This window comes from Homarus americanus, unplaced genomic scaffold (assembly GCF_018991925.1).
Source record: "Homarus americanus isolate GMGI-L3 unplaced genomic scaffold, GMGI_Hamer_2.0 scaffold23598, whole genome shotgun sequence".
NCBI classification, from domain to species: Eukaryota; Metazoa; Arthropoda; class Malacostraca; order Decapoda; family Nephropidae; genus Homarus; species Homarus americanus.
Window position 1 is genome coordinate 1,235,324 of NW_024731054.1, and position 21,359 is coordinate 1,256,682.

Sequence of the window (21,359 nt, forward strand, 5' to 3'; positions counted from 1 at the left end):
TTTCAAATTTGTCTTCCCCTTCAATTTGAAACACAAATGAATTTCAAAATACACTGTACAGTACAGTACATACTGTAATTATACGGAAACTTGCTCGTGTCTTCTTAGTTAATCATTTACGGTACCTTGCTGATTGGAAAACACTAGAGAACAGCTTAAAAAAAAAATTTGTATTTTACATTTAACGATGAACAAAGAAAAAATACCATTGTCCATACATGGCCTTGAACCCTACAATCAGATTCAATAATGTGAAGAAAACAAAATGGAGTGACTTGAATCAACCAATAGATGAGTCTTACACAAGTTAGGATATAATAGAGGAAAGTGGGTATTCAACAGGCACTATCAGACAAATACTGTAACTCAGGATAATAATCCGACACCAAATTGACAAGCAAACACTTCCATGACCAAACGTTTCCTGGTAACCTTTCCATATAAAGCCTGGAGTGATTTCTTAATCTAACCTAAATAAATGCACTGTACTTTCATCCTTGGATCCGTAGGTTGGGTTGGTTCATCTTATCTCCAATAAATCATGTAATGCAGCAGTCACTCCTAGTGTTCATATGGATTGGAAGAGAAGTGGCAAATATTTCTTTGAAAAACCAAAACAAGTACCAAAAATGGTATCAGATGAATGTGTCAGTTTGAAGTTTGTTCAGTAGTGTATGGGAAAAACTTTGGGAAAAGGAAAATTTCGAAAATTACAATTTCTCATCATCACTTACAATTTTCTTGAGATAAGGAATATGTCTCACATACTGGCCAAAGGTAAGGGGTTTACATGCGTGAGAGCGCCGGTGTCATGCGACAAATCTTCCGGTGCGATAAACCTCCCAGGCTCAGCGATTACTGATGTTCATTATCGACATCTAAGATGTATGATTGATTTGTGAGAGCTGAAAATATTAATGAATACGGTAACAGAAGGTTTTGAAAGAATTTCCCATTATATCTTGGGCAAACTGACTACAGTATAAGGATGATATGAAACATACTCACTACCAAAGACAATGAAAGCACAAAGTGGGCAGTGCTTTGAAGTCAATAGAAATTTTAGGGTAAGAACACAAAAGATGAACCAATCAAACCTAAGGAATCCTAACCTAACCTAACATTACAAAATCTTACCCTACTTAACCGATGGTGGAGGCTGATCATGTGTGCACACCGTGAAGAAGTAAACAATAAACACTTAAGCGAACTGGAGAACCACCAAAGTTGTATGAATTTTACTACCTTTGTAATTAAATTTAATACCCAAAACTAAGCATTTACCCCGGAAGGTTTTGCGCACGGAAGGTTTGTAACACGACAACGGACCAAAGTCCTCTGCCTCTTAATACCATATATCAATTTCTGGTAAATCATCCTTGTTCTTTTGAATAACTATTGTCAAATTTCATGTTAACAGTGCATGTGCATGTCTATTGCCCCCCCCCCCTTTTTTTCTACGTCCCTTGACTAAAAATATTTGTAATAAAAACGAGGCTACAGGATTTTTTTTTTTACAGGGACTAGTCCACATTGGGGCCTGGGGGGGGGGTGAAGACAAAAAATTGAATTAAAAATATATACAGAAATGGAAAAAACAAAACAAATCAAGAGTGAGAAACTATATATGTCTGTTGTGTTGTCATAGAAAGAGAAACAATTGAGACCCTGCAATTGTGTAAATGAGGCAGAAAGTCAGATCAGCAACCTGGGACTTGGTCACAATTTTTGTGAGGCCATATGGCAGCAGGGTCTACCATTAGACAACACTTTATGCTTCCAATATCTTCCCAGGCGGTAGTACCTCCCTGTTTGGTAGCTGCCTACTACCTACTACCTAATTAAAAGCTCAATTCATTACCTCTCAACTGACCAAACAATATAGGCTTTGGATTAGTTATCTCCTGAGCACATTGTTTTACAACAGTATGTGCATGTTTTAATAGCAGGACAAACATGGTACAGATGCTGAAGTTTTTCTTGACAAAGACACATTAGAAATTAAAAAATATATGTGCCAGTATTTAACGCTAACCAAGATTTATCTGTTCTTTAGTGAATTCATGGGAGCTTGGTATGGCCCAAGATATAACACCTATACATTTGTATAATTTACATTTCCTCCTACCATTAACCCCTTCAATACCTACCATTAACCCCTTCAATATGGGAACACCACTTTTAATAATTGGCTAATGCCAGACGATCTTATGCAGCTTAGAGGGGAACCCATACACAAGTGGTTAAATAGCACATTATTTACACTTTCTTGTAACAATCACTACACCCATTCAATTCTTTGGGATTCTGTCCTCATTTTTCATCAATGTTGGCAACACAAAGTAGATTCTGAGCACCACATTACTATCTAAAGGTTATGTAAATACTGTACTCATACAGGGAAAATAAATAATTGGTTAAGAAATGTCATAATGTATGTATAGAAACAGCATTTATTTCTTATTTGTCATATATATATATACATATTATATACAGTCTCACTAATTTGTACACATAGTTCAAAAATAGGCTATGTACACCCCATGCCGCAGCTACATCCCCCCCCCCTCCCCCGGTGGGACACTATCTTGGTACTGACCAACAGTGGTATCCAAGTCTGAGCTACACACAGTTTGATGATGACAGGCATCAGTACTTTAAGGTTACCTATACCCACTGGTCATATCAAACTTGTAATGCAGACTGTGGTACAGACAGATTCAATATGACAAATTGGGTTAAGGTTTGGAAGTAATTTTTTTTTTTTTTTTTGGCACCAACAAACTGTAGTAATAGCAGTCTGGTGTACTAACAAGCTATGGTACTGACAGGCAGTGGTACTAACACTGATATTCTGACATTGTGGTATTAACAGATCTTTCCCAATACCCGTTTAAGCTATAATAAAACTTAAAAAAAAACAATTTATCATTGTGGACCTTGGGAAGTTGTGGTCACAGGACAGAGACACAGAATGAGAAGTACACTTATATACCTTACTATATTGATAGTTAATCACCATAAACCACCCATATTTAAGACTGAATTTTGTCATTTGTGAACTGAAAATTCACTATAAGGTAAGTTGAAATAATTATAAGATAATGGCAAAGTGTAAAAAATTCCCTATTCAGAAATTTAATCTTGTGCAAGGAAAGCTGTACTATAAATATCACCAATTGTTACATTAATTTGGATTATGCATGTTGCAGGAAAGGCAGAACCCTATACAGTACAGTATAATGTATCTCTTTAAAAATATCTCGCAATTTGGGGTTTATTTAGATTATGCAAAGGAGTGGAGAAGGTAAGTAGTCCCTGGACCCTCAGGCTCTCAAGGTCTGGGTAGCCACAACACAACATCAGGTTAACAGTAATAGCTGGCCACCAGGGGTAGACAACACCCTTAGGCAGGTTTTGTACTAGTTGACTCACACCCCACACCTGCCATTCCAGTGGGTAGAAAAATGAGATCCAACACAAGCCAGCTTTAACCAACTTTGGGTAATTCATTGCATAACACTCGCTATCTTACGCTCCGGTCCCTTATGGCGCATTGACACAAAAACACTTCCAGTTGTTTTCAGGTACATTTTAGGGATAAGATAATAATGTATTGAGTATTATGAAGTAAACTTCCCAGAAGTCAATCAATTTACATGAGAACAAACTTGGCTGTTTACCGCATCATCCCACCAGGTACATTGTTAAATTTAAGAGCTGCTATTAAAACATCAATTATTAAACTTAAGTCATTCAATATTTAAATCACAATTTTGTACAATAAGCCCCCATTTTGTGATAAACCCAGCTGCCAACATTGCATGTGGCACAATAAAATATTGCAATAAAATTTTTACTGGCAGCATACATTTCCCTCTATTTGCATAATATTTAAATCACAACAAAACAATTTTAACAGGGTCACATTTTGTATTAAAAAAAATGCCTTCAAAACTGTAAATAAATAAAAATATTCTATAAATACTGATAAAAGTAATATAAAAATAGTTCTCTATTTGAAAAAGGAAAAGAACTTAACCTATTGCACTTGGCTGATGCATTGAAACTGCAAGCCATACTTAACAGGAAAACTAAACAAAACCACAGGAATCTTGGGATAAAAGTAACCCAAACATATCAACAGATAACAAGATGGGCCTTTTTGTAGCCATAGTGGGCCTGCAGTTTTGAGGTGGGTTTACAACTTCAGAGCCAAGGTCTGTTCATACCTTGATATGACCCTGGTCTGAGGCCAAGGGAGGGAGGGTAGCCTGAGTAGCCAGCTGCACTCATGAGCCCCTGTTGGAGCATCATGGACTGGTGGGCAGCCAACTGGGAGGGGTGGGCACCAGCTGACCTTAGCAGCAGCTCCTCTTGGGCCTGCCGCTGCGTAAGGTACTGCTGGTAAAGCTGAGACGTGGGATCTACTAGACCACTTGCTAGTGTCCCACGGCCACCTTGGTTCATAAGTGCCAAAGAATCTCGTCCGGAGTATGATGCTAGACTGGCAGCATTAAGGTGACTGAGAGTCTGTGCTTGAGTTGAGGATATAGAATTAAGACTGGGGATCTGAAGAGATGGATGGGACTGAGAAATGGGGTCCCTTGGGTCCCGTGATAAGGATGGGAAAGTACCCTGACTGAGCCCAGACAGGCTTTGATGCGACTGTTGATGAGCAGGAGTTGGAGTACGTGGTGCTCCTGGTAGACCTAAGGCTGCACTTAACCCTGGTGACTGGGGTAAGAATGGAGAAGAGGAGCCAGAAAGCGGACGTGGTAAAGAGCCTGGAGTGAGGGCACCTTCCCCACGGCCAAATAGCGGAGATGACTGTCCTGTCATCATATTGGCATATGAACGTCCAATACCTAACTCAACACTATTGCTGACTGCAGTTGCTGATCCTCCTGCAGCACTACCAGAACTAGAAGCAGATCGACCTGTTGATGCTGGAGTTCCAGTTGAACTACCTCCCCCTGAAGACCCTCCACTGCTTGACCCACTTCCTACCTGAGTCTGTCCGGAACTAACTGACCCTCTCTGCAAAATATCATGAGAAAATAAATTTGCTTGTCCTGAGCGACTGGCAAGAGTAGCAAAAGCTGCACGATCGAGCTGAGCTAGATGTTCATGAGCCAGTCGATCCTGAGTGAGACGCTCAGCTGGCAAGGATCCCATTTTTTGCAAGGAAGCAATTACTGAAGTGGTTGCTAAATTAGTTCCTAAGCTTGTTGCCAAACTTGTGACAATACTTGATGGCAAGCTGGAAGCAAGGCTAGAGGCCAAGCTAGTTGCCAAACTGGTACCCCACATACTCTTCTGTTGCAGGTACATGTGTGACTTATCAGTGGCATGAGCAGGTGGCAAGTCACGGCTAGCAGGACGAGTACCCTCTGTGGGCTTTTGGTGTGCTACTGGAGGCTGTGGACCACTATGTAATTGGGACTGAGGAGTTTGTGGACCTTTGGACAACTGTTGTGGTGAGGCAAGACCAGGCTGAGTTTGCATGTGTGGGCTGGTAATCTGCTGATGGTAATTTGGTTGCATTGATCTGTCCTGGAGTTGTTCTGCCTCTAATTGCTGGGCCAATTCAGCTGGTGAGACTCTTGCAACAACAGATAAACTTGGTGGATGCAAATCACTTAATTCATTAACAGAACTTATTCCACTACGTTCTAAATCTATAACCTGACTTTGTGTGGGAGTTTGTCCTCCAGTTACACCAAACATAGGAGATGGCAAAGCCTTCCCTACAGCAGTGTCAGGAGTAGGGTATGTTGAAGGAGCTAGCTGAGGTTCAGCAGGAGTTTTGGCTGAATCTTTTTCAGCAGTAGGCCTACTAGCTTCTGGCTCAGTGATGCGGGATACAATCTGGGATAAATTGGCCAAGTTGGCAGGCAGTGCAGAAGGAAGTGGAGAAAATGGTATTGTTACATTGGGAGGAGCTGTGCTACTTGTACTTACAGTATCCTCTACAGATTTTGGTTCTGTCCAGGGTGGTGTGGGTCCACCAACTGTGGCATCCACTCCAACTGTAACTGGAACTGTAACTGGAACTGATGTACTGGGAGGGAAATCTTGACTACTGCGATCTATAGCTGCTCTCTTTTTAAGAGGTTGCATTTCAGATTTACTGGGCACAACTGGGCTTGGTGTTGGTATTGAAACCTGCCCAGGAGATGCTAAATCACTAGATAATGGACCAGGTTGGGCAGCTGGGGATAAAGAAGGCTGCTTCTTTGGACCATCTTGAACATTATAATATCCTGGTGGCTTCTTTTGTGACTGAGGAGGTGGTACAGATCCAGTATTTTTGTACTGATCTGTTAAGGGTTTGGTTGTGTCATATGAGTAGTAACCATATTGTGGCTTGGGCTTTTCAGTAGAGTCAGTTGTTAATGAAGCTGGGGATGGCTTGTCTGTAGGTGTGGCTGGAGCAGAAGCTGAGTAGTAACGGGGAGTTTTTGCTTTGTCTAAACTGGAATCAGATGAGCTATAAAAACTTGCATAGCCTGCAGGTGATTTTTGTTTTTTGCTTGCTTCAGCTTTACTGGGATAAAAGGAACTCATGTATGGCACAGTGGGACTGTAAACTGGTGACTCGGCTGGTTTTTGTTCCACAGTCTTCTTCTCTGGTTTGTCAGTATTAGGTTTGTCTGTCATGTCTTGGTAGAAACCCACTTTTAGAGCCCCATTAGCCTGATATTTGGATTTTTCTGGATCATATGATGGGAATGGTTTTGATAAGGAAGTTTCATATCTTGGAGAATATGCAGGTACACTTGGGGACTTTTCTGGCACTGGTGAAAATTGCTTAGAACCAAATCCTGGAGTATGGGGTGACCGAGTCATTGGTGAGCGTTCACCCTCCGATGAGAATGCAGCAGGAGATCGATCAGAATCAAAGCTGTGATTGAGTGGCGAGCGGTCAGATACACCCGAAGATGACACCGAGGCCTTTCGTTGTCGCTCAACCTCAAGTTTTTTAGCTTCTTCTCGAGCACGATCTAACTCTTCCTCTTCAAACTTGTAAGGGTCATCTTCCTCATCAGGCTGTGGAAGATGAAAAAATATTAATACATATCATTATCATAGCAATATCTTTATCTATAGTATCTCTATTTAAATTCAACATCAATAAATAACTAATTTATCATAGGAAATTTATTATGGCTGCATCTGGTCAGAATGTAGTGTCACTAACCCTCAATCGGTAAATAATAATACTTTTTCTTGTCTCAGTAACACAAAATAATCCATAAGCTGGAGAAAGGCAACACACAACTAAACAAAGGCACAGTAATGTACATTCTGCCACATGAAGCATCCCTACCTTCTTACTCTCTGAAACCCAACAAGAAAAAAACAATCCTCATGTAAAAAGCAACATGCTTCCCTAACGCAACACACTTGTGAGGAAATAAAGACTGGAATGTACTTAGTAGAATCTAAACTATAATATTTCCACTTTCTCTTACTGGTTACAAACACAGCACTGTACTGTACTACACAGTAAGTACAATAACTAAATTTGTGGGTCTGCACAATACAGTACTCTACACTGTAAAGCACTGTCTACCTTATGTTCACTCACAATTAATTGAACTTAAAATTGGAAACCATCAATTTCATGTTCCTAATCACCCATAACTTTATACATTATAGATTATGCATTGTACATCTAGTTTAATTAGTTGCATCTCTCTCAGCCATAAGTTCATTTGGGCAAGGAAATTGGCCTGAGAAACTTAAAAGGTACTGCAATTTATAAAAAAATATAATTGTCATTATTCAAATAAAGTTCTAACTTGTGACTCCTGACAAATTTCAATTCCACGGTAATTAATATGTCATGTCGTATAACTACAAAAACTTCAATATGTGTGGACTGCCAGATCAGTGACAAGTCCTCACATAATGACCTCCACTACATAAGGACTGGGATGTGTATATACTGTAAATAGCCAATGTGTGTGTGTACATGCACAGACCAAAAAATAGTTTACCTTTTTAAGTGGACCTCCCTGACAACTATATATTAACGTTCAGTAAATCCTATGTGCTGTTTCCTACACGTAAAATTAACTGACATGGACTGTACATGGCAACAATAATAAGTCATTGTACATCTCCATCACCTTGGGATCAAAATTCAAGGCAAGAACATAAAAAAATAAAACTGAGAAACACAAGTATTTCAATAGGACAACTGTGAGATTAAACATATACAGTATACTGTACCAAGTACAGTATACCAATGTTAGCAAAATTATGTTTGTTTATCTAAATCATGTATGCTAGTATGTGTCATTTCTGTGCGAATTAATCATCAATTACTGATACAGTATTCTATTTCTTTCTGTCTCTGATATTTACAACAATACTCTAAAAATTTATTACAAGTATTTTTCTCCTTTTTTTCAGTAAAATTATTTTTCTTGTTACTATTTTTCTCATATACAGACCAGACTACAGGCATTCTCAGAAACACCACCAATACTTCACCATTCAAAGGCTATATGGTTAAGCATCTACTAAATGAACATATACTGTCTGATTAGATTTCTTTGAATATGCAGTATCAGAAATGCCGTAATTATCTGAAGAATATTATAAATGAAGCAAAACTCACATGACACAGTTCAATTGTATCACAACACAATTCAGTATAGAGCACTATGAAAAAAGCTCCTCAGTAACCTACTATACTTGAAGGTAACAAACACATTCTCAGATACTAAGATACTCTGAATGTGACTTTTATGGTTTACAATTTTCGAATGATTTAAATGTTACAATGATGACAAAGTTGTAGACCTCAATGGAACAAAACCTCAAATGACATGGAGAAGATGGCAACCCCCATGTGCACACCCTGGCTAGATTTCAGCAGCGGGTATCTTGGGAACGTGAAGGCACAAGACAAAATTGGTTCTTGGAGGAAAGCTCTCAGGGTTACATATCACATCCTCAGGTATTTGCCAATATCTTTGAAAGAGCCAAAGAATGATTCAGAAAAGGACCAGGGACTGAATAATAAAGCCAATGTTGAGATCAAAGCTGCTGAAAAAATAAGAATATTCACAGTAGAATATTCACAGTCTACAGGATCCCTGAGGTAAAACGAAAAGAAGTCATTGTAGCTGATGAGACTAATATTGCTGCTGAAATCGATGAAACTGAAGGTACTCTCCACTTAATTTCCTGAGGACAGCTGTGAGAAGACAGAAACAACCTTCGGTGTTATTCAGTTTCCTACATAAGAGCGGATTCATTGCTGATTAAGAATTTATTCTCTCTGCCAAAAAATTATACTGTACCCAACATCAGTGAAACGAACAAAGTAAAGGGAGAAATAACAAGGAAGGGAAGAATATTGACTCCTTGTTTTATATGTTTGTACTACTGAAGTCATCTGAAGTTTGTACCTATACTGTACTGTACTGAGATGGGTGGTCATGTTCATGTTGGATTAAAGTGATGCAGGGCCAGGGATGGATATTACATAATATAATGTTACCACAGTCAAAAGTTTGGAATATATTGTCTCAAACTGTGAAAGGAAGGGTGGTAACTCATTAACTGATTTCATTTCCTAAACTGATTAAAAAAATTTCTTGTACTGTATCAGAAATGAAATTGAAGTACCTCATCACATGTCATTAGAACACAATATTGTAGTATACTGTTTTATATTTTCATCCAAGAGGAATCCTTAATTTTCTGGGCTGTATCAGGAAACTTAAGAAACGGCTTATTGAACAGGTTACAATGAATGTTTTGAATGTACCCGTGCTTAGCAGAGGTACAATGCCGGAGATGAAGTTAGTGAGCGAGTCAATGAATTAAACGTGTTGAATGTTAGTACATTTTCTTTTTAAGAGTTGGTTCTTTAGAGAAGTAAAGAACAAGATACTAACATAATGTACCAGTACTCCATATGCTCAGAATCACATCTAGAGCAGTGTTTAATCCCAATAGTCACAGAATATTAGAGGAAGGGTGGTGTGGCTTCAGGAAAAGATGTATTAATATAGTGGTGATTTTCAGTAGCTATAGGGATAGTGGCCATCATCATCTGTGTAAGTTTCACGTTCCTTGTGTTCCATTTTTGTACACATGGAAGAGTAACGGAGAATCCTTGGCTGCCGATTAAAGGTTAAAGAAAATGAGTGAGAAGAATTTGGGGAAATTAAAGATGTTCACGGCCTTCATGAATATAGAAAAAGTACGTATGTATGAAACAGTTGATAGAAATCATCGTGGGAGTTATTATAAATGTGTGGGATAAATGAAAAATTCTTGAATACTGTTCAGAGTTCTTAAAGGTAAAAAGAAGGATGTGTCAAGACTGTATCAAGAGGAAAATTGGCTCTTAGCACCTATGTGTCGTTGTTTTATGTCAATGATTCTGCAGTATTCATGTATGAAGGAATAAAAGTTGTCAGTGGAAGATGAATCAGTTGCTGTTTGCAAATGATACTGTCCCGGTAAGCTTGTGAGCAATAAGTATGGTGAAGTGAATGATAAGAAGAGGAAATAAATAAAGTGTTAGCGTGGAAATGAAAGAAATGTCAGACACAGAAATAAATAGGATTTGAGGTGATATGGACATACTGTACTAATAAAATGGGATTGGAAAGATTGGTAAATAGGGTATGGTTTAGAGATGGATGACGGAAGGGAGTGGAAGATCAAGGAGGAGAGAATGACAGAAATACAATACCATAACTTCACCTACAGTATGGACATCGTGGAAGGAGCAGCAGAACATATGAATAATAAAAGTGTATACACCTGTAAGTTGAGTGATTTATGGAGATGTAACAGCAATTAGAGAGGATGAAGATGATTGTAATGAGAGTATTTTTTATTTTGATTCCCACTAGCCAGTGGCACACAGGGCAATGACTCGGGGTAAAAAAAAAAAAATACTTAATATGTTTAAAACCATCTCACTTATCTCTTCTTCAATGTTTCTGCTTCTTCCTTCTCACATCTCTTCCATACTCCTCATCTCTCCCTTTACTGAATCTCCCAACCATACATATAAACAAGTCAAAGGTACATTATCTGCTTGCAATACTTTACGTTAGATAAGATTACCTTCAGAGACAAACTCTACAACATTAAGTGCTATTACCTTTAAAACTAAGCTACACCTGTACCTCTATAGTACCTAACAAACATATACATAACAAATGAGGAAGATACACACATAACAACAGGTACAGGGACAAAGCTTAACTACAATACAGCTGTAACAAAAGACAGTCTCAAAATGGTTGTCCTTGCCATCCAAACCTCAACCTTTCCTAAAATAGTTTGTGATGATTGTACAACTCTTTCTAACACCCCTCAACAACTGTCAACTTCCTTACTTCATTGTATCATTTTTTAAACATTTCACAAACAATCCCAATGACTTAAAATACAGCTTCTCAGTTCTGCCCACTGTTTTATATCTTCAGTATATATATATATATATATATATATATATATATATATATATATATATATATATATATATATATATATATATATATATATATATATATATATATATATATATATATATATATATATATATATATATATATATATATATATATATATATATATATATATATATATATATTTCATGTAAATCCACAATGAAAACGTGGATAAGATAAATCTTGATAAAATCACACGGGTACTCCGTTGTTTCCATTTTCCCGTGTGATTTTATCAAGATATATATATATATGTGTGTGTGTTTACTATTACGAGACCTACCATACCCCTTCTTTCATTACATCTAATGAATGTTTTATCTCAGTTTGTTTGAAGTGTAAACAAAAAGAACTTTCTACTACAGTCTTGAATTTGTTTCACATGTGTCCATGAGTTATGATGCAAAAATGTGAAATTTTTTGTATTCAACCATAATTTCATGAAAGGAAGTGTACTTGTACAGCACTGTACTGCAGTCTGATGTTGGGAAAACAGGATTAGTTTGATACAGTACTGTCCTGTACAGTATTGTACAGGATTATAAATGGCAAAAATGATAAACTGCAAAAATTCATGTTTTCCCTCACATTATGTACAATAAAATAGTTTTGGTTGACTGACGTATGAAGTGATGAATATAAATAAAGATTGAAAACCATTTAGTAAAAAATATTTGTAAAACCACTTCACTACAATATGACCGACAAAACTCTATGCTTTCATATTTACTTCACTGAGGTTATCAGAACAATTACTGTTAGGTTTTTTTTTCTAAGAATTATGCATCTTACCAAAGCTGCACTATTACTTTACTGATTTAAAAAATTTCACATTGGTAGAAAACTACAATGAAGTTTTGTTACACTGAATGACATGTTGGTTTTTGTCAAATACTTTTAACACATTAAAATGTCCTCTCTATCAGCCTTTATAACACATACTGTACTGGCAAAATAACTACAGGGTGTCGCAGGAAAATTTATACAAATTATCTGACAGATTTTCAAGATTGTGTGAAGGCTTGTGTTACAACAGCAACATGTTCCTCACTTGTTGATGTATGAGGTCTCCCACAAGTGTGGAAAGTGTTGCTGGTGTAATATAAATACAGCCTCCCCCCCCCACCCCCCAAGTTCGCGGATTTTTACTTCGAAGTTCTTGAGCTTAGTTACAAACAAAATTGAACTATTTCACAAGCGATATCATGAAATATAAATATTAAACAACATTTTATATGAACTATTATGAACTGCTTTATAAGAGAAGAATTAGCCATATTACTGTATGTATCTCCTTATAATAAAGGCACGGTTGTTGATACCATGAAACTATGTCTCCCATTCAAAAGTTATTTAGTTGTTAAAACTGCTACCTGTATTAATATTCATATGAATTATCAGAATTATTATTTTTAGCCCCTAACTGGCATGCATTTATATACAAAGAACAAAAAGAATAAATATTTGTTACTTTTAAGGTGCTTTGTCTTTCTAGTTACTGTACTGTATTCTAAAGAAAGATCAAAGTAAATAAGTAAATAAAAAATAAAAAAAGTTTGATATGCAACAAGCATGTTGTGCCACTTGGTAAGTTTTGGGAGTTATTTTTATGTGTAAATAACATAAGAAACGTTCCAGATATTTCTGCTGAGCCCACATCAAAGGTTATGTTTGGCATTCAAATTTTATGTGCAATAATAATAAACAAAATACTTACAAGGAAATACTGTACCTTGAGGATGATAAAATTATTATGTTTAACAAAACCAATATACTGTACACTAATTTATGTTCATTCAAATTTCAAGAGTACAATTACATATGTACAGTACAACTATATAATGAGGATGTACAAGTATGTGTGTGTGTGTATAAACCTTAATATGGCTTCAGCATTTATTCTGAAGGATAAAAAGTTTCCTGTGCACCCAGTGCAATCATTGGATTAGATTTTCCTCCAAACACAAACTGTCACATGAACTTTGGTGGTGACATCCCAAGAAGTAAAGTTAATGAGTCCAAGAACTAAGCAACCTTGCCACTGAGTGACCAACTCCATGAAACTAAAATACTGTTTGATATATTGTATGGGCCATCTATGTGTCGGCTGAGGTCATCTTACCTATCCACTATTAGGTAATCTATAATAACCTGGTCACTAGATCCTTGCTATTTGTTGTCTAATCTATCGATACAGATCTCATCAGATCTGATGGTACATGCAAAAGCCTCCAGAAAAATGGGTCAATGTGCATCAACACAATAACTTGTGATAGGAACAACAAAAGTGCTCAAAACACTTGTTGAAGGATTCTACAATTAGTTTAGTAGTCCCAAAGGTGAAACAGTAGCCTTTTGCTTGCACTATACAAGGGTATTTCATAAAGCAATTAAAATGAGAATTAATGCAGCTATTCTCCCAGTTGACATAACACTTGTAGCAAATGGAAAGAATAACTATGTTCAAGGGGAGCATGACAGTACTGTACAGGCATATCTCTTAGAACACTCTTTCATTGCTCGTTGCTCTGAAGCAAAATTTTACCCAAAGATGAAAAAAAATATTCAAAGGATTTATAAGTTCTATGCAAGACTACCGACACGCACTACTCTCGTCTTTTATCCGAGCTGCGCACTCAACAAATGGAAGTGGCATACAACGATTGCAGCTCAACTAATTAGCGACCACCTCCACAATTGTGCATTTACTCCTGTAGGATTAACTCTCTCTAACTTTATTTTTGTCTGGAAAGAGACTTACAACTGACATTGCTGGTAATGTGACCAAGCCATCAAGGAAACACATTACCATGGATGCAAAGATGCTGATCAGAAGATGTGTGGAGGCAAGTGAGTGCCAGATAATACTGGTAGTAGCTTGGGCTTAAACCACTTGAATCATTCTCAAAAATACAGACAAGATGAGGGATTCTGGCCAGTCCTCCACTTCATTAACAACAACCAAGGCATATCATTCAAGGAGCATTTAACAGAAGAAGATGGAGGTCCAGTTAGGCTCCATGTTGGAGGAGGATCCTGTTAGGAGTGATGGCTGATGGTAGTCAATCTTATGTAAGCTCTACATGAATGCACTAATGAATGTTTAACTACTGTATAAAAATGGTATGAACATTATCATTAAAAATCATTATTTTTATAAATAAAATATTTTAATACATTTACTGTATAATATGTACAGTATTGCTCAAGGGTAAGTGTTGCCCTGAACACATCTCCATTGGAACCACTTCATACTGACCTCCTTGAGAGAATACCTCATATTGTGTTCCATTTTTCCAAAATACATCTAGAGTGCTAACGGAAGTATGCCTGTACTGTACTGTATATGAAAGCCGAGTTGGTAATATTTGCAAGATTGTGTTGATTTTATGTGACAGTTTACTGAACAATAACAGACAAAGGGATAGATTGAACTTAATATCAAGAAAAGAAATAGAAACAGTAATGAGAGAAATACATTAAAGGGAACGAATTAGAAGAGAGAAGAAAGTAGACAAATGATGAAAGGAAAAAGAAAGCATTATATAATACTGCACTGTTCTAGAATTATCTATGGTCAAGGGTAGTACTGTACTGTACAGTAATCTTCTGGGAAAAAGTGAGTGAGTTAAGACTGGGACCCAAGATGACATGTGACTAGCCCAGTGCATGCTAAGGGTAATTAATGTCCTTTATACAGAGCTACAATACAACCCTAGTTCTGGATTTACTTAAACAGTGAATTCTCAATCCATTTCTTTCATTACCACACTAAACAAAATAAGAGACTGTGCTAACTCAATTAAACAACCACATACTTGTTATGAGTGAACAAATTTCAATATCCACGGTAACTGTCACCACTGCAAGGTCACCTCGTCGCCTTGTACAACGCAAGGGACAGAACACATACGGTGCTTCATACTGTATATACTAATCATTATCTACTGACCATTTTTTTCACCAAAAAATTAACCCTTAAAATACTAGTCCAATTGATTTAGGTATACAATGAATAAATTAGATAGAAATATTAAATTTAAGTTGTAGAGAAAATAATGGTCATTATAGATAAAGTCTTACCATACTGCAGTCCCGAATCTCATAATCTTGGTCTCCCATCTAGTGAAAAATTGGAAATTTAAATGCTGATGTATATAACTTATAAAGACGATAGAAAATAAGTTTTATATATAGATTTTTACAAACAATTAAATCAGTGAGCAGATTATATTACATTATCCAAAGAGCCGGTGAATGACAGAGATATCATGTGAAAGACCCATATTGTAAACTAATGGTCAGAATGCCTCAAGTCTGGTCAGGTGTCTACTTTACTACCACATACAAACTATATCAGTAATGCCTTCATTAAAAGTGATTTTTTTTCACAGTAACAATGTCATCCTAAAGGTTGTAGAAATTTCTGCTCAAGTTCCTCAACTCAGAAAAAAATGGTTTTGGTAAACAGTACATAATTTATATACCAAACTACAGTACTGTATCTATATTTTACAGAGACTCTGGGTTTACTTATTAAATGATGATTCTGTACCAAGTGTTAGGTTGTGTATAATAATAATCATAAGAACTAATGTAATTTAAATTTACTAAAATATATTTGCAAATATAATTCTACAATTCCAAAATCAGAGCTTGTTTTTCCTAATTTCATAAGCAAATGCTCTTCAGTTAAGTGTGTGTGTGTGTGTCTATAAAGTCTGTGCGCAGTTTAAAATGTTACTACAGTTGTATAGAAGATAAAAACAATCTGTAAAGTGTAATAGAGAGAAAATTTATTCAAGTTTTAACACGATCTTTGTGCAAAAATAACTGACGTGATTGGTACCATAATAGAAACACAATTGCAGAACGTGTCCGTGTAACTTCAAAATCGTATTATGCTTTGTATCCGTAATGATGGTGGATGTGTTGAAAATTAAAATCTTAATATTGTAGTTGTTAAAACTTGAATAAATTGTCTATTACACTTTACAGATTGTTTTTATCTTCTATAGAACTGAAGTTATTAACATTTTAAACTGCACACAGACTTTATAGACACCCTGTATATATATATATATATATATATATATATATATATATATATATATATATATATATATATATATATATATATATATATATATATATATATATATATATATATATATATATATATATATATATATAGTATAATTAATGTTTGTGTGTGTACTCTTTTGAATCTTTTACTGCTTCATGCTGAGTGACCAGAATCAAAAGTAAATACACACACACACACATTTTTTATTTGTTGTCATGTAATCATTCTTACTGCTGTAATAGAAGTGTTCTGCTAGGGTACTGCCCTTCCATAACAAAGTGCTCAAATTTCATATTCTCTGCTGACTCCTGGTAGTCTATCTCCCTCACTTTCAATACTGTACATCCATTATCCTATCCTTCCATCTCCATCTTCCTCTCTCCCCCATAATATCCATCTCTAAATACCTTTTTTATAAATTTTCACTCCCCCCTTCTCTCATTATGTCCATACCACCTGCATTGACCCTTATCTGTTTTCCACCTGACAATTCTCTCACTTCCACATTTGTTCCCAACATCTTATTTACCTAACATATTGCTCTGAAGTACAACATTTTTGTCACTTCTAATTTGTTTCTTCCTCTCTCATTCAGAATCCATGTTTCACACTACTCTTTCTCAAGTCTAGCTAAAATTTGTTTCTCCCAGTCTCCTTTCTCTATCTGCATCACTTTACTAATGTTCACATTCACTATCAAATTTCTATTTGCATACACACTTCCAATCTCACTGACTAACATTCCTAACTTTATTTCCGGTTCAACTACTACAGCAGTGACATTTGCAAACATTAGCCAAATATTTTCTCATTACATCCTGTGTTGGTTTACCAAACATTGAGCCCCACTCTAAAACTTTTGTTTCCACCTCTTTTATAATTCATTCAAGGTAATATTAAACAATTACGTTGACAATACACATCCTTAATGTAGTCTTATTTTTACTGGGGCCCAGTAATCCTCTTCCCAACATTTATGAAAGTTTCAATCTTCTTATGAAAACTTTGAATGATGGTCTTTCATCAATTTCCTCAGACCCACATATACCCAAAATAATTTTTTCCTTCTCTTGAAAGCTTTTGCCCCATGTTCCATAATACAGTACTTACACTTGATTTAAACATCCTCTTTCTTTTGCAAAAACGTTTTACTCTTCCTTTAATACACTACAGGTATATTTGTAACAATTCTTGGAATAATGTCTAACATACACTTGCCCTGGCACTGGTATAGTATAGTACAGTACTGTACTTCTCAGATTTATTCCTATATAACCTATAAATTCATCCTCATCACCTTTCCCTTTATACGGGGAAACTATACCTCAACTTTCCCATTCGTTTAGTACGCTCCCCTTGGGCAAGCACAACCTACTGTATATACTAATTATCCATTCTATCACTGTTACATCTCACATTTGTAGTTCATCCATCAATTGAACCTTATACAGTACTTCTTCAGCTTGCTTACAGTCTGTCTACTATCGTTCTTTCTTATTACTTTCTCCTCTCTTACCTGATAGTCCTGTATTCTTCCACACCCCACAAAGACAACCGAGCCTACTTTTCATATTCTCACCATCATTCATTTATTTTCTCTTTACTCCACAATAAACCATCTCCCCCACCCCCTTTCATTCTTAACTGCCCATTTTGAGATCATATGAAGATTAAGCCCCCTAGCTTTATTTCACCTAATGATTAGACCACCTTGGATATGCTTAAGTTAGGTTATATTAGGGTGTTTTATCATCAGGTGAAATAAGCTAGGGGGCCAAATATTCATGTGATTCAATTTCCTTGTTCTCTACCTGCATTCACTTCCTCCTAAGCACCTCCTGTTCTCCTTAAAACCCTGTGGCAGCCTCTCTCCCTACCTTTCTTTTGCTCTTTTTATCTTGGCTTTCTTCATATTTGCTCTGTAATGTTTTCTTTCTTTCACTGTCCTCATTTACAACTGTCACCTATATATACTTTTCTTCATCTAAACAAGTCTTTCATCTCACCATTCAATCTTCTTATAATTTTCATTCCTATTCCCTTGTGCCCACACACCTTCCAAGGCAGTGCAACTGTTTCCATTCTTTGTTGGCCCCTCCTACTTCACACCCACATACATTAGTTAACTTTACCCAAAATATTTTTCTAAAATTATCTTAGCCTCGTTCTCTTTCCTTAGTTCATTAATATCTAAAACCTTTCTTTTTTTCATCTTTTTTTCCCTGAACCATTCATTTGCTATCATTCATACTTCTATTGCATAATGGTCACACACACACTCAGTGTACTTCTCCTCTTAGAATGTACACATAACTCTTCTTATATACTAGTCTCTTATCCACAATGTATATCTAATAACCTTCAGCATATATGAAAAAAATTATCTACAGTACATATAAAAAAAATCCATACCTTCATTTTCTTCCAGATCGGTTCATCTTCCAGTTTCTCATCTAGCTTTTCATACCACGGGGTCTCCGGAGGTTTCTCTGGAGAGATTGGTGGCTCGGGAGACACTGGAGGTTCAGGACTTGGTGGTGGCAGCAGGGAGGGTGGTGGTTCATCCAGTGCAATTGGCTCAGTCTCCTCTACTTCACCCTCATCATCAACATTAATGATTTCTGAATCATCCATTTCTTTAGGACTGTCCATCTGGTCATCTGGCATTTTCTTCGGGCCAGCAGAAGTCAGCTTGGGGGTGCCAAATGCTTTAAACCAAGCACTCAGGTTAGGCGTTGCTCTTTCTTGCTTAATCTCAGGAGCCCTGGGTGTTGGGGGTGGCTCCTCAGTCATCCTTTCTGGGAAATCATCTACCTCTGGAATCTCTTCTTTTAACTCTTCTTCTCTAACAGATGGAATTTCTTCCTTTTCTGGTAACTTTTCCCACCTGTTTTCCCATGGGCTATCCCACTTCTCTTTTGATTCCCATTTCTCTTCTTCATCAGTGCTGTTAGCTTCATGAGATGACTTCATACCTGTGCCAATGTCACCTGAGAGGATAATACTGCCTAGACTAAGTTTGGGACTATCCCCTACCTCGCTGTTTGGTACAAGTCCAATTCGTGACTCTTTGGCTTTTGCTATGAGTGTGGTCAACTTTGAATGTTCTTGCTTGTTGATCTTACCAAAAGGGTTGGTTTTGGGTTTTGGTTTACCCTCTGAAGAACTTTTGGTTTCCTTTTTAACAACACCTTCTTTCTTAGCTATATCTTTAGATTTAATAATAGCTCCTGGTTTTATTCTTCCATCCTTAATGTCTTTAAAGAGTTCTTTTGTGTTATCTAAACTCTCCTTTTCATTTTCTGGCTTCTTCTCCTTTTTCAATTTTTTCTTCTTTGGTTCTTCTTCTCCGTCTCCTCCATTACCATTTTTCCTTTTCTTCTTTTTGTGGGCCTTCTTATCTTTATCCTTGGGTTCATCCATCATCAATTTTCTTCTATATTCAGCCTCAATTTTGTATGCAATGGCCTCAAATTCCTCAGCTGTAACCTTATGGGAAGGAGAGTTGCTGGCAGAGGAGTATTCACTAATGCGTGGCACGTTGGAATCATCCAGCATAGTTGTTATATCCTGGAAAGACAAAAAAAAATTATAAAGATGTTATCAACTCCTTCAGCACCAGAGGATACAATCTCCATATCAAGTAAAATGAGGTGATGTTTAAAATACTAAAGCTATAAAAAGAGGTAGTGTCTGGAGAGAACCACAAAGTGCATATCCTCTATGTCTCTGCTGTTGTAGCAGACTAAAAGAATCAAACAGGGACTCCAAAAAAGAATGATTTCTACTGCAGATAAACATACATCAAGGAAGGAGTGGTGTAGTTCCATAACATGCACCTGCAACTTTCTTTCTACTTAATCAATTTCACATAATTATGGGAAAGAAGATGCTGACAACAAGACTGGTTACCTGATCTTTGAGAAATGAGAATGGGTACGAAGGTGGCCTTACTATTAAGGAAAAGTCACCTGGAACCTATTCAAAGTACAGGATCTGGGTAACTGGAAAATGATGCACGGGAAGCAGTAGAACAGTGTTTTGAATAAGACATCCAAGTAAGGAATGTGTGTACGGGAGAGGACAAAACCTCTACCAAAGATTGTTTATAAGTACTTTTTCTTTACTGATAATCAATGAAAAAACATTTTATACTATAGTTACTTATGTTTATATTCCTTATTTTCTCTGTAAGAGAGAATTTTCCCCCGTCAATACTCAAGACATCAAATGTTAACTACAGTACTGTATATCATTACCGTTTACAATGACACTTAATATTTTATGGCAACAGATGACATGGGAACCAAATCTTTAAACTAATACCTTAATAGCACTGTCACTGCATCAATGACCATCCCAAAAAATCAAACTAAAGACAATACAAGAAAGTAAAAATCAATTACATCAATACAATACTACACTAAATACACTTGGAGTATTACCAAGTGGTGAACTGTATGGTGACCTGCAGTTGTATGGTACACAAAAATTCCTTAAATGTCTACAAAAGCTGGGTGAATTGGTCCATGCAAAGTAAACTCAAACTGTGGACCATAACTTTTAGTATGTGCCCATACAGTGAAAATAATAATATATTTCTCAAGGGTATATTGTGGTAAAAGTTAATAAGCCTAATACATGATGATAATACAGTTCACAATCTAATAATAAAAGAAAATTGAGAAGAGAATTTTAAATTGAATCAGTTGAGGAATTCCGGAGATATGGCTAAAAAAGGAGCAGAAGAAAAATAGCAATAAACAGGGTAAAAACAT

General features: G+C 36.4%; 1 protein-coding gene across 3 annotated transcripts in view; it reads right to left on the reverse strand.

Annotated features, from left to right (window-relative positions):
• Positions 1-2,433: 2,433 nt before the first annotated feature.
• The window catches only part of LOC121867474 (titin-like), a 106,166-nt gene continuing 87,240 nt past the window's right edge, over positions 2,434-21,359 (reverse strand). For 2 of the 3 annotated variants that reach the window (XM_042367410.1, XM_042367409.1), the window contains exons 13-15: positions 18,994-20,151; positions 15,579-15,617; positions 2,434-7,053 (exon numbers count right to left, since the gene is read on the reverse strand). In XM_042367410.1, coding sequence (XP_042223344.1) covers positions 4,210-7,053; positions 15,579-15,617; positions 18,994-20,151 — 4,041 coding nt within the window. In that variant the 3' untranslated portion in view covers positions 2,434-4,209. The remainder of the gene's footprint in view (positions 7,054-15,578; positions 15,618-18,993; positions 20,152-21,359) is intronic. The other variant, XM_042367411.1, reaches the window with a different exon arrangement.